Raw genomic sequence first — 11,642 nt, forward strand, 5'->3', positions numbered from 1 at the left:
ACAGAACTGGACCCAACCGTACAAACTGCGGCCGGTCTGTTAGGTAGTCAGTGACCCACCCACACCCATCTGCTGCAGCTTCTCTCCCAATAGTGGAGGCTGGATGGTGTTAAAGGCACTGGAGAAATAAAAAAAAGTGACTCTCACTGTGCCCCCATCACCATCCAGATGTGACAAAACATCTCAAACAGCTTTTTTTTTTTCTAGGTTTCTATGAGGCTTTGGAAAATATTTCAAATGAGTTCAGTTCACTGAATGTTTTCATTGTCATTGGGATGAAAGGCGGATTTCAAGATGCCTAACAAATGCTTCTGAAATGAAGTGAGCTACTTTTAAAGTCTGAGTGAGGACGGTTGTTCACGCCTGTTCTGTCCTGTGCTTCAGGGTTTGTTTGGGAACACATCAGCATCTCAGACAGGCGGGTTGTTTGGCACTGCTCAGACCAGCACCGCCACAGGCTTCGGGACGGGCACCGGTCTGTTCGGACACCCCAGCACCGGCTTTGGAAATGTTGGCACACAGGTATAAAATAAATCCAAGATTTTAATGTGAAAATACCAAGAAATGTTCCATATTTTTTACTGAGCATCAGTAACGTGAGCTTCTCTCCTTTAACAAGTTCAGAGTCGCCTTCAGTAATAAATCTGGACAGAAACAAATAAGAACTGCTGTCATTATATTCTTTATATCTGCATCTGCTGATATTATTTCATTTGTGTTGAAACTACACGTGTGGTGCTACTGATGGAAGAACCTCAGTCCATGTTACCCAAAGTGTGAATGGGTTTGATCTCTGTGTGTATGTCACATTCAAACAGCCGAGTTTGTTTGGTAACAAGACGACTGGGTTTGGCACCACCACCACCAGCGCCCCATCCTTTGGCACCGGCACTGGGCTGTTCGGCAGCAAGCCTGCCCTGACGCTGGGACCTGGAGCCAACACCTCCACCTTTGGTAAGCCTGGCATGCCCTCAGAGGCAGCTTGTTGTGCCACTTTTCATCCTGAGGAGAAACATGTTGTTTCTGCCTGTATTTGTAACATTCGCTCTTAATGCATTTGTCTGCCACAAATTAAAAGAAACTCTGAAAGGATAATAAACAAAACTGTGTTCAGAGTGGAACTGATCGAAGTATTGATCAGTGAAACATGTTTATGTTCAACAGTTTTGTTTTTTTTGTTTTGTTTTGTTTTTTTCATAAACCAGTGCGAAGCCAACAACTGGAAAAGTTCTAATGCCTCAGAAATTCTTTTGGTAATCAATGTTTTTGTTTGGTGCAGGTTTTGGTGCAAACGCTCCTGGTGCAAGTCTCTTTGGGAGCAAGGCGACCACTGGAGGTCTGGGAACCGGACTGGGAGCCAGCTTTGGAACAGGTAATGGAGGAAGTAATGAATGACAAGCAGACAGGTCAGCACACATGCCTCAAACCACGATGTTAATATAAGACAAATGAAATGTAAATGTTGAAATACATTTATAATTTCAACAGAAAACTTTTTTTTTTTTTTTTTGGTAATTGTGAAAATAATTGTCTTATTTTTAAGTAACTTGTAAACTTGTGCCCATCCTGGGGTTTTGGACTGTTTTTCAAAAGAAGCAGTTGGAGGTGGAGGAGGATGTGTTGGCACACAGTGCCTTGCAAAAGTATTCATACCCCTTGAATTTTTCCACATTTTGTCACATTACAACCCCAAACTTAAATGTATTTTATTGGGATTTTATGTGATAGACCAACACAAAGTATCGCATAATTGTGAAGTGGAAAGAAAATGATACGTGGTGTTCAAGATTTTTTGCAAATAAAAATCTGAAAAGTGTGGTTTGCATATGTATTCAGCCCCCTTGAGTCAATACTTGGTTGAAGCACCTTTCACTGCAATTACAGCTGCAAGTCTTTTGGGGTATGTTCTACCAGCTTTGCACATCTAGAGACTGCAATTTTTGCCCATTCTTCTTTGCAGAGTAGCTCCAGTTCAGTCAGATTGGATGGAGAGCATCAGTGAACAGCAATTTTCAAGTCTTGCCACAGATTCTCAATAGGATTTAGGTCTGGACTTTGACTGGGCCATTCTAACACATGACTATGCTTTGATCTAAACCATTCCATTGTAGCTCTAGCTGTATGTTTAGGGCCATTGTCCTGCTGGAAGGTGAACCTCCGCCCCAGTCCCAAGTCTTTTGCAGCTTCTAACAGGTTTTCTTCCAGGATTGCCCTGTATTTAGCTTCATCCATCTTCCCATCAACTCTGACTAGCTTCCCTGTCCCTGCTGAAGAAAAGCATCCCCACAGCATGATGCTGCCACCACCATGTTTCACGGTGGGGATGGTGTGTTCAGGTTGATGTGCAGTGTTAGGTTTTCGCCACACATAGCGTTTTGCATGTAGACCAAAAAGTTCAATTTTGGTCTCATCTGACCAGAGCACCTTCTTCCACATGTTTGCTGTGTGCCCTACATGGCTGCGAATGGGACTTTCTTTCAGCAATGGCTTTCTTCTAGCCACTCTTCCATAAAAGCCAGATTTGTGGAGTACACGATTAATAGTTGTCCTGTGGACAGATTGTCCCACCTGAGCTGTGGATCTCTGCAGCTCCTCCAGAGTTACCATGGGCCTCTTGGTTGCTTCTCTGATTAATTTTCTCCTTGTCCGCCTCGTCAGTTTAGGTGGACGGCTATGTCTTGGTAGGTTTGCCGTTATGCCATATGCTTTCAGTTTTGGATGATGTATTGAAGAGTGCTCCATGAGATGTTCAAAGCCTGGGATATGTTTTTATAACCTAACCCTGCTTTAAACTTCTCTACAACCAGTGGTGATCTGTCTAGTGTGTTCCTTAGTCTTCATGATGCTGTTTGTTCACAAATGTTCTCTAACAAACCTCTGAGGCCTTCACAGAACAGCTGTGTTTATACTGCAATTGATGTACACACAGGTGGACTCTATTTACTTATTAGGTGACTTCTGAAGGCAGTTGGTTGCACTGGATTTTATTTAGGGATATGAGAGTAAAGGGGGCTGAGTACATAATGCAAACCACACTTTTCAGATTTGTATTTGTAAAAAATCTTGAACACCACATATCATTTTCCTTCCACTTCACAATTATGCAATAATTATGCATCTATCACATATAATCCCAATAAAATACAATTAAGTTTGTGGTTGTAATGTGACAAAATGTGGAAAAATTCAAGGGGTGTGAATACTTTTGCAAGGCACTGTAGTTCGCTATTTTATTACATAGATGGTTTAATGAGTTAATTGAGAACATAAATGATAGAATAATGGATTATGACAGTAATCCTCAGAGGCCCTGGTTCCAGCATCTGGACCTGCAGCTTCTTTCTTACCCTGATGACGCAGATGTTATAGAAACAGTGCTGATGGTTTCGTCATCCAGCCTAGTTAGAAAGTTTACTGGCTTTTCAAAGCAGTTTCCTCCGGGGCACCCACAGTTATTTATTTATCAATGATAAATGGTCAGAAGATGGTGAAAAATATCTCACTGTTCCCCAGAATCCACTGAGATGTCAGGTTGCTTATTTTGTCTTTAAAAGCCCGTTGGTCCTCAATTTACATTGAAAACAGAAGAGCAGCACTTCCTCACATTTCAGGTGCTTGAATCAGCACTATATTTTGTATTTTTCAATTTATGATCAAAATTACAATGAACTTTCTGTCCATCTAGTTAAATTATTATTTCTCAGTAGTAGTTTACTATGAATTTATGACTAGTAATGATAATGGATGAGGCCACCTGTCAATAAGCAGTAAAGGTTCCAAACAACAACAGCTGCTGCAGAGAAGAACAGGAAAACTCAGAGGTCATGTCTGAAACAAATGCTGCTGGGGGGTGACTGCACTTTTAAGGGTATTAATCCAGAGTTGTGTGTGTTCACCAGTGGGCCCAGGGCAGACGTCTTTGTTTGGGAGTAACCAAAACAAACTGGGCCCCACGCTGGGGACGATGGGAACGTTTGGAACGACCGGGTTCAACAGTGGAACCAGCACGCTGGGTTTCGGAGCTCCGCAGCAGCCCGTCGGTGAGTAGCTGGACTGACTCGGCAACTAAATCTGAAATGGGGAACAGCTGTAGCAGCTGCAGAGCTCTGATTTAGGTTCACGATGTATTGATCTTATTGCTTAAGTAACGAGAGAGTGAAAACTGTTCCTTCTCCTTCCTGTGTTCTTATTTGCCACTCTGAGCTGAGCTAAACTCAACCAGGGCACACTTGAATTATTCTCCTGTCAAATTTGACCTCTCTCGCACAGATGGTGATAGTGAAGTAAGTTCTGATTTGTTACCTCTTGTCTTCCAGCGCTCACTGATCCAAACGCGACGGCCGCTCAGCAGGCCATGCTTCAGCAGCAGCTTAGCGTCCTGGCGTATTCACCGTATGGAGACTCACCGCTGTTCAGAAACTCGCTGTCAGACCCCAAGAAGAAAGAGGAGGTGAGAATGACACAGGTTTTTATATTGGACTGTAGCCTGGTTTGAAGTCTGTACTTTCTTGACATCGTTGACTAGAGTTGATCCATAGAATACTTTATTAATCCCTAAGAGGAAATTGTGGAAATGAAAGCTTAACTGGAGAATGTGAATCCTGACAGAGATGTGATGGGTCTGCTGTGTAGGACATGAACCAGCTTTGTCAGACCAACATATGAAGTTGTTCTCTATACCAGTGGTCCCCAACCTTTTTATCATTGCGGACCGGTCAACGCTTGACAATCTTACCGCGGCCCGGGGGGGTTACGTAGATTGTTTATATTGTTAATATAATAATAAACGTGAATCCACTGTGTTGAAAACTTTAACTCCCCATAACGCTAAATCAATGGGAGCCCTGAGCTCGTTTCTCTGCAACGAGACGGTCCCATCTGGGGGTAATAGGAGACAATGACACCCGAAGTGTGTTGCTTATGTTCAGTCTACTCCGTTGTTTTGTTTTGGTTGCTGTCACTGCAGAAAAACCACACAGATCACACAGATAGGATGTCGGAAATGGCAACAGGGTTTTCAGTGCTGTGGTGGCGATCTCAGGGTATTCTGTCATGACTTTAATCCAGAACACCGACAGAGTTGTTGTCTCGAACATACTTTTAAGGCCGCCGTCATTTGCGATCTCCAGCAGTTGATCTTCTTCTTGCACAGACCTGCTGGATTCACCTGGTTTGTTGACAAATGGGTTGCGGATCCATTCCTTGGCAGTTCGTGGGTCCTTTGTGGTTGGGAAGTAGCGCTCGAACTCCTTTAAAAGCAAAGACAGGTGATCGTGCACCAGCTGGGAGAATGAAGGCTCAGGCTCAGTCTCACCCAAAATCCCCGCTAATGTTTGAAACATGTCCAAAATGCCGCTGTTGACGCGCCGTCCCCACAAATCCAGTTTGGCTTTAAATGCAGCTACTTTATCTGCCAACTTGAAGACAGTTGTCATTTTCCCCTGAAGTGACAGATTGAGTTCATTGAGCAGGCTGAATATATCCACAAGTAAGCCAGTTTTGGCGCTCAAGTGACCGAGATGTAACCGAGAGCATACGGTCATTTTTCAAAATAAAAGATCGATCAGACTCAGATAATAAATAAAACGGAAATAATTAATGATTTCTTGTGCGGCCCGGTACCAATTGATCCACGTACCGGTCCGCGGCCCGGGGGTTGGGGACCACTGCTCTATACTACAAGTGTTGCTGGACTTTGTACCTCCTTACAGTAATAGGGTTTTTAAACATCTGTGCTTTTTGTGCAACCACTAACAAATTCTCCCATGTTCTGACAGCGTTTAAAACCAACCAATCCGACAGCCCAGAAGGCTCTGACCACACCCACCCACTACAAGCTGACCCCTCGACCTGCGACCAGAGTCCGCCCCAAAGCCCTGACGTCATCTGGCTCTTCCAAGTCGCAGCTCTTCGACGGCCTGGATGACGATGAGCCCTCACTCACCAATGGAGCCTTTATACCCAGGTATGCATCAGCCAACTGTACCTGTGCTGTCACCAAGAAACTGTTGGATTAAGTTAAATCCTACAGAACCGATTTACAACAAGATGGTGTCACAGGAGAAACCACACCCTGAAGAAGTACCTTTTCTGTAGTGGTCAGTGTAAGTCTCTTTGTTTCGTCCACAGAAAGAGCATCAAGAAGCTTGTGCTGAAGAACCTGAACAGCAGTCAGTACAGCAGTCCAGTCAACAAAGAGACAGACGACCTGGCTTCACCATCAGAGTATCCACAGAACGGACACAGGTCTCAGTACACACACAGTGACACAGTTGTGTAATCATGTCGAGCTGTGTACATGTTTCTGTTGCAGCCTCAGACTCTGTCGTATATTACACTAAACTGATGGCTCAACACATGTAGCTGCTATGTTTCATTTAGCATCTGGTACCAAAGGGCCATCCAGCTACGTGACAGCCTGTAACTTGAAACGTGCAGCGTTGCTGGTATTCTGTCTCGTGACAATTTCATCTTCCTGCATTTTACAGGATGAACAGTTAGTGAAGTCCCAAATAGTGTCCAGTCTGAGATTTTGAAGCTGTCTTAAGATGTCTGATTCATCAGCAGCACAGACTACAACAGTTTACCCTGGAATTGAACAGTAACTTTCCCATTAAATCATTCTTATGTTACCTGTTGACCTGACTCAGTCTCTTCTCCTGACTGCAGCCATGTGGAGGAGGAGGAGGAGCTGAGGGAGCTGGCGGGCCCCAGCAGCCGGACAGACGATGACCCCGAGGTCACCCAGTTCTATGTCAACCCAATCGCCAAGCCAGTCCCGCAAGGCCGCCCCCAAAACACCCTGCAGGACACCATCAGTGACCTCAACATGCATAAACCGGCCAGGAACGGCCTTGAGGTCAGAAGCCACGACTCTGAACCTTTTCATCATGTGATGGGAGAATTAAATACTTTGATACAAACACAGAGATGAGTAGCGTTGCTTTCGTCAACGAAAATTATGACTAAATATCGTCGTCAACGAACCCTTATTGCGTGACGAAGACGAGACACAACGAAAATGCTGGTCGTGTGACGATGACATAACTAAATGTATAATGCAATGTTGTTGATGGAAAAAAAACTAGACTAAATGTGGTTCACAAAATAAAAACTATGCCAAAATGTCTTCATTTTTGTTGACCAGATCGAAACGAAACGAAATGTTATGTTATTTTGTCTCGTTCAGTTGCGTTATTATTTTGTAGTATTTCTGTTTCCTGTGTCTCGCTTCAGGGGCCACATCAGGTCACACTGCGCAGACGCAGGTGACGTCACTTCCTTAAGCCCCCACTCGCGGCATTATTTAGGAGACAACGACAAACAAAGTTAAGTCTGACACAGAGAAAGGGACCGATGGCCGGCCAGCCGGGGTTCGTCATTGTGAGAAAAAGAAGAAATGAGATTTGGAAGAACTTTCATTACATAGAAGTGGAAAAGAAAACAATGTGTTGTGGAAAAAGATGGGGAGAAATGTGGCCACAAAATGCGTATTGGATGTATTCTTGAGTCTATAAGGTAACAATAATATAATAAGATAACCTTGTTTGAAATGGGTTTGGCTAAAAGAAAATTTTGGTTTCGTCTATACTACTAGGTACTTATACTATATTGACTGGGTTAAATATAATTGCATTACTAAAAAGAGACTAAAATACAATTTTCATTGTCTAAAACTAGACTAAAAAGAGTATGAACGTGACTAAAACTAATAACTAAAATGACAGCTTCACACAAAGACTAGACTAAAACTAAAATTAAACAGGCCGCCAAAAACAACTCTAGAGATGAGTCTGTATCATTGGTTTGGAAAACATGTGGATGACACGTGTCCAGTTTTTGCACATCAACAGACATGAGACTTAATCACAGGAAAGGTCCAGCAGGTCTGATTGTGTCCATGTAGATGAACAAGCTGGATTCAGATAAATCTGATGTTTGAATAATTGGGCTGAATAATGCAGAGAGTATCAGTGTAATGTTTAGTGAGGTCAGTAATGTACAGGCAACTCATTTTTACTTTAACGATTTTTCCTCAGCTGAGCAGCGATGATGTGTCGGCGTCTCTGGGCGAGGAGTCCCTGCAGGAGGAGAGAGAGGAGGAGCAGCAGGAGGCCCAACGGGCTCCCCACCCAGCAGGTCAGATAGAGACCCTTCCAACATCTGTGGGATCCTGGTCGACCTGTCACGTTCTTAACACAGTTCACAGGAGTGACTGGAATTGTTATACTTTATCGTTCTCTCTGGTCGGGCAAAACCTGCACAGTCTAGGCTTTGTGTTTCTCTTTTACAAATCAGAGCATTGTGGATATATCGAAGACCCAGACAAATGTTGCCATTCTAACATTTTGGATAGTGTGGTTCAGCCGATAAGTTGTGTTAACATAGATTTACTCTTACATTCACATGTAATGACTATTTAAATGTCAGTATCACAAACCGCAGCATGTTGCTAGACTATTAAACCCTTAAAATACAGTGCAGGAGGTCATGCTGCTCTGCTAAACAGTGGAACAACAGACACTGCCCAGACTTTATCATCGCACTGGCAGTGAATCAGGCACATCTGATTTTCAGATTTAGAATTTCACCTGTACATTGAAACAAGTTTCTTTGTAGAACTAATTTGAACACGCATCTTTGTTATTGCCGTTTTACAACCATCAGTTGCTTTTCTGTCCCGTGAGAGGCTTTAGGAGGTGATACTGATTGCAAGCGCTAGGCAGAGTCCAAATAAAGGCTGAGCAGGAGCACAGGGCGTAAACGGAGCCAGGACCACACACAGCAGTTATAACCTTATTTTTGGTCTGGAATGAGATTTGGCTTTGAGAAGACTTGCTGCACAATAAATGCACCTCTTCCCATCTTCTGTGTTTCAGGCATCGTCCTGAACCGTGTTGGTTACTACACCATCCCGTCCATGGAAGATCTGACTGAGATGGTGGATGAAAATGGACAGTGTTGGGTGGAAAACTTCACTGTTGGCAGGAAAGGTAACGTGAACATTTCTGACGCCAAACTTTATTGATTTTTACACTGCAGCTTTTTACCCAGTCTCACAAACATGTTAGGTAGTGAAGTGTTAGGTTACCTGCCGCGTGTTCTCAGTGTAAGCCTCAGTTGCTTTTTGTGTCATGGCCCATTGTGCATGTGGGCCCTGATTGGACAGAAGTGTCACCACTGTGCTCCGATTGGCCCTCACAGGCTACGGCTCAGTCTACTTCCCTGGTGAGGTGAACGTGAGAGGATTAAACCTTGATGAGATTGTCCACCTCAGACGAAAAGAGGTCATCGTGTACCCGGACGACAAAAAAAAGCCGCCAAAGGGGGAGGGGCTTAACAGGTGAGTGACAGGAGACCAAGTGAAGTCAGGAGCATGATGGTTCCCTAGTCACTAAGAAGTTGCCTTAAACTGCCCAGTTATGTCTGGTTCAGACTACACCTTTTTTTTTTTTTTTTTGTCTGGTGCGATGGTCACTATGTCAGATTACACGGTTATAGAGCCATAAATTCTTGGACCAGGGATACGACAGACTATGCGTTGGTACCTGACAGATCACAGCCTGATGTTGTTCATGACTGGGAGGTGCCAGAGACCGGGAGAAGAATGTATGTGATTGCTGGCTGCTGGTGTTCGGAAAAGCACAAAGCCATGGGTTAAAAAGCCTGTGGACCTGTCTGAGGGTTGCACGAAGAGGGCAGCAGCTTGTGTTGTCTGTCCTTCACAGAGAACTTGAAGTAGCAGTTAAAAGTAGGTGTTTTAAGCCGGTAATAAAACCAAACACCAGCTAGCCCAGATAGAGTAGCTACTTCACAAGGCCGGCTGTGAAAGTCAACATGCTAACGTTTGCGGTATCACTGCGATAGTTAATGAACATGTTCAGTCCAATATGCCAAAATGATGTAAACAGAAGAGTGAGCTATGCTCCTGTAGCGTGGTGGGCAACACTGAGTCGTAGACGCTGAAGGAATTCTGACATTCTAGACTTTGTGTCGGAACATCGGCTGTCATTTACTTTGACACAGTATGAGATAAAATGATTGATTGTCATGTCCGAAGTTGTTTGTCAGTTCTGACACCCTGTGACCATTTTAAAGGGCTGTTATCGGGCTTAAATCGTGTAGTCTGAACCGGTCATTACATGTTGGTAATGCACTTCCTGTCTGTGTGTGCTCGTAGGCGGGCAGAGGTAACTCTTGACGGAGTTTGGCCTAATGACAAGACAACCTGCACTCAGATCAGGAGCCCGGAGCGCCTGGCTGACATGAACTACGAGGGTCGGCTGGAGAAAGCTTCACGCAAACAGGGCGCTCGTTTCCTGGAGTACAGACCTGAGACCGGGTCCTGGGTGTTCGAGGTCAGTTACTGCTGCTCACCCAGGTTTTAGATACATAAACCCCAGGTGTTTTTTTTTTTTTTTGTTTCTTTGTTTGTTGTTTTTAAGCATCCAAATTTAAGTTTAGGTTTTTCTTGAGCTACATTTTGTTTGACTGACATGAGTAAACCTGAACACTGAAGGACTGTGATTTAATGTTAGTCATCTAAAGAAATTGTGTTGGGTTTAGTAAAAAAAAAAAAAAAAAAAATTTCACTATTCAGGCACAATCTGTTTTTCTTCAGGAACGTTTTAGTCTCAGTTTGCCCTACATTTTAAATTTTTATCTTATAAACATTTTGAGGCTGTGCTGCCTCTGGGGTGAATATGGGCAAAGACTAAATGAAGTCTGGACGCTGAGTGCATACTTTGAGAGAAGCTGACGTGTGGGCGAACATTAACACAGTGAGATTTTTTTAGATGGTCGACTGCCTACGTTCATTCTGTTGGTATCTGACCAACAGTAACATTTAGGCCACATCCACAGCACTTCCTGTTCAGTGATCGGACCTGTACATAAATGTCGGCTGCTGCTGCCTTTTCCTCGTTTGTTTCAGCTGGTTTTATTGTCTTGTCTAAATCTCAGTGGACCATTGATAAGTTTAGTTCATAAATGTCAGGTGACATGTAAACGTCACATTACCGAGTGTGAGATACTCCTTAGGCCAGCAGCTAAATCGGCGTCTGAACAGGAGAGGTTTGGTTTCACTGATCAGGAGCTGCAGAGTCCACACATGATGCAGGTCACTGAGTAAGACTTTGCATTAAGGCAGTCAGTGCTTCATGTCCCTTCTGTTACATTGTTGTTTAGTTTTTATATGTTGACAATAATCTAAAAGTTTCATCATAGATCTTGTTTTTCAACTGTTGCTTTTTATTAAAAAAATTTTTTTTGTAAAAAATAGGTCAGTGAATAATTTTCATCCCGGTTTCATTCACAACATTATCACAGAGGCCATAACATTAGAGCCAGACCAGCACAGCATAATTAGGTTCTCGTCAGGCCTCGGTTGCTCAGAAGTGAGTGGGCTTGCAGAAACATCGTGAAAACGCCAGCAGCTGCGTCACCACAGGCTCTGTGCTGTGACGCTGTCTGTGTGCATCGCTGTCGTGACAATCTCAGGTGTAACTGACTCCTGCCTCTCTCTCAGGTGGCCCATTTCTCCAAATATGGTCTCCAGGACTCGGACGAGGAGGAAGATGTCCCGTCCAAAGTTGACCCCAAGAAGCTGAAGACGATGGTACCTGTTCCCCCCTCTAGGCTGC

At 43.8% G+C, this 11,642-nt stretch overlaps 1 protein-coding gene across 1 annotated transcript in view; it reads left to right on the forward strand.

Moving 5' to 3' along the window:
- nup98 (nucleoporin 98 and 96 precursor) overlaps positions 1 to 11,642 on the forward strand; it is a 33,178-nt gene that overhangs the window by 7,084 nt on the left and 14,452 nt on the right. The window contains 13 exon segments of the mRNA XM_020624297.1: positions 385 to 522; positions 819 to 954; positions 1,280 to 1,372; positions 3,900 to 4,040; positions 4,317 to 4,450; positions 5,778 to 5,965; positions 6,130 to 6,246; positions 6,670 to 6,859; positions 8,040 to 8,139; positions 8,880 to 8,993; positions 9,205 to 9,343; positions 10,181 to 10,358; positions 11,528 to 11,635. Coding sequence (XP_020479953.1) covers positions 385 to 522; positions 819 to 954; positions 1,280 to 1,372; positions 3,900 to 4,040; positions 4,317 to 4,450; positions 5,778 to 5,965; positions 6,130 to 6,246; positions 6,670 to 6,859; positions 8,040 to 8,139; positions 8,880 to 8,993; positions 9,205 to 9,343; positions 10,181 to 10,358; positions 11,528 to 11,635 — 1,776 coding nt within the window.

Source organism: Monopterus albus, unplaced genomic scaffold (genome assembly GCF_001952655.1).
Source record: "Monopterus albus unplaced genomic scaffold, M_albus_1.0 scaffold325.1, whole genome shotgun sequence".
NCBI lineage: Eukaryota > Metazoa > Chordata > Actinopteri > Synbranchiformes > Synbranchidae > Monopterus > Monopterus albus.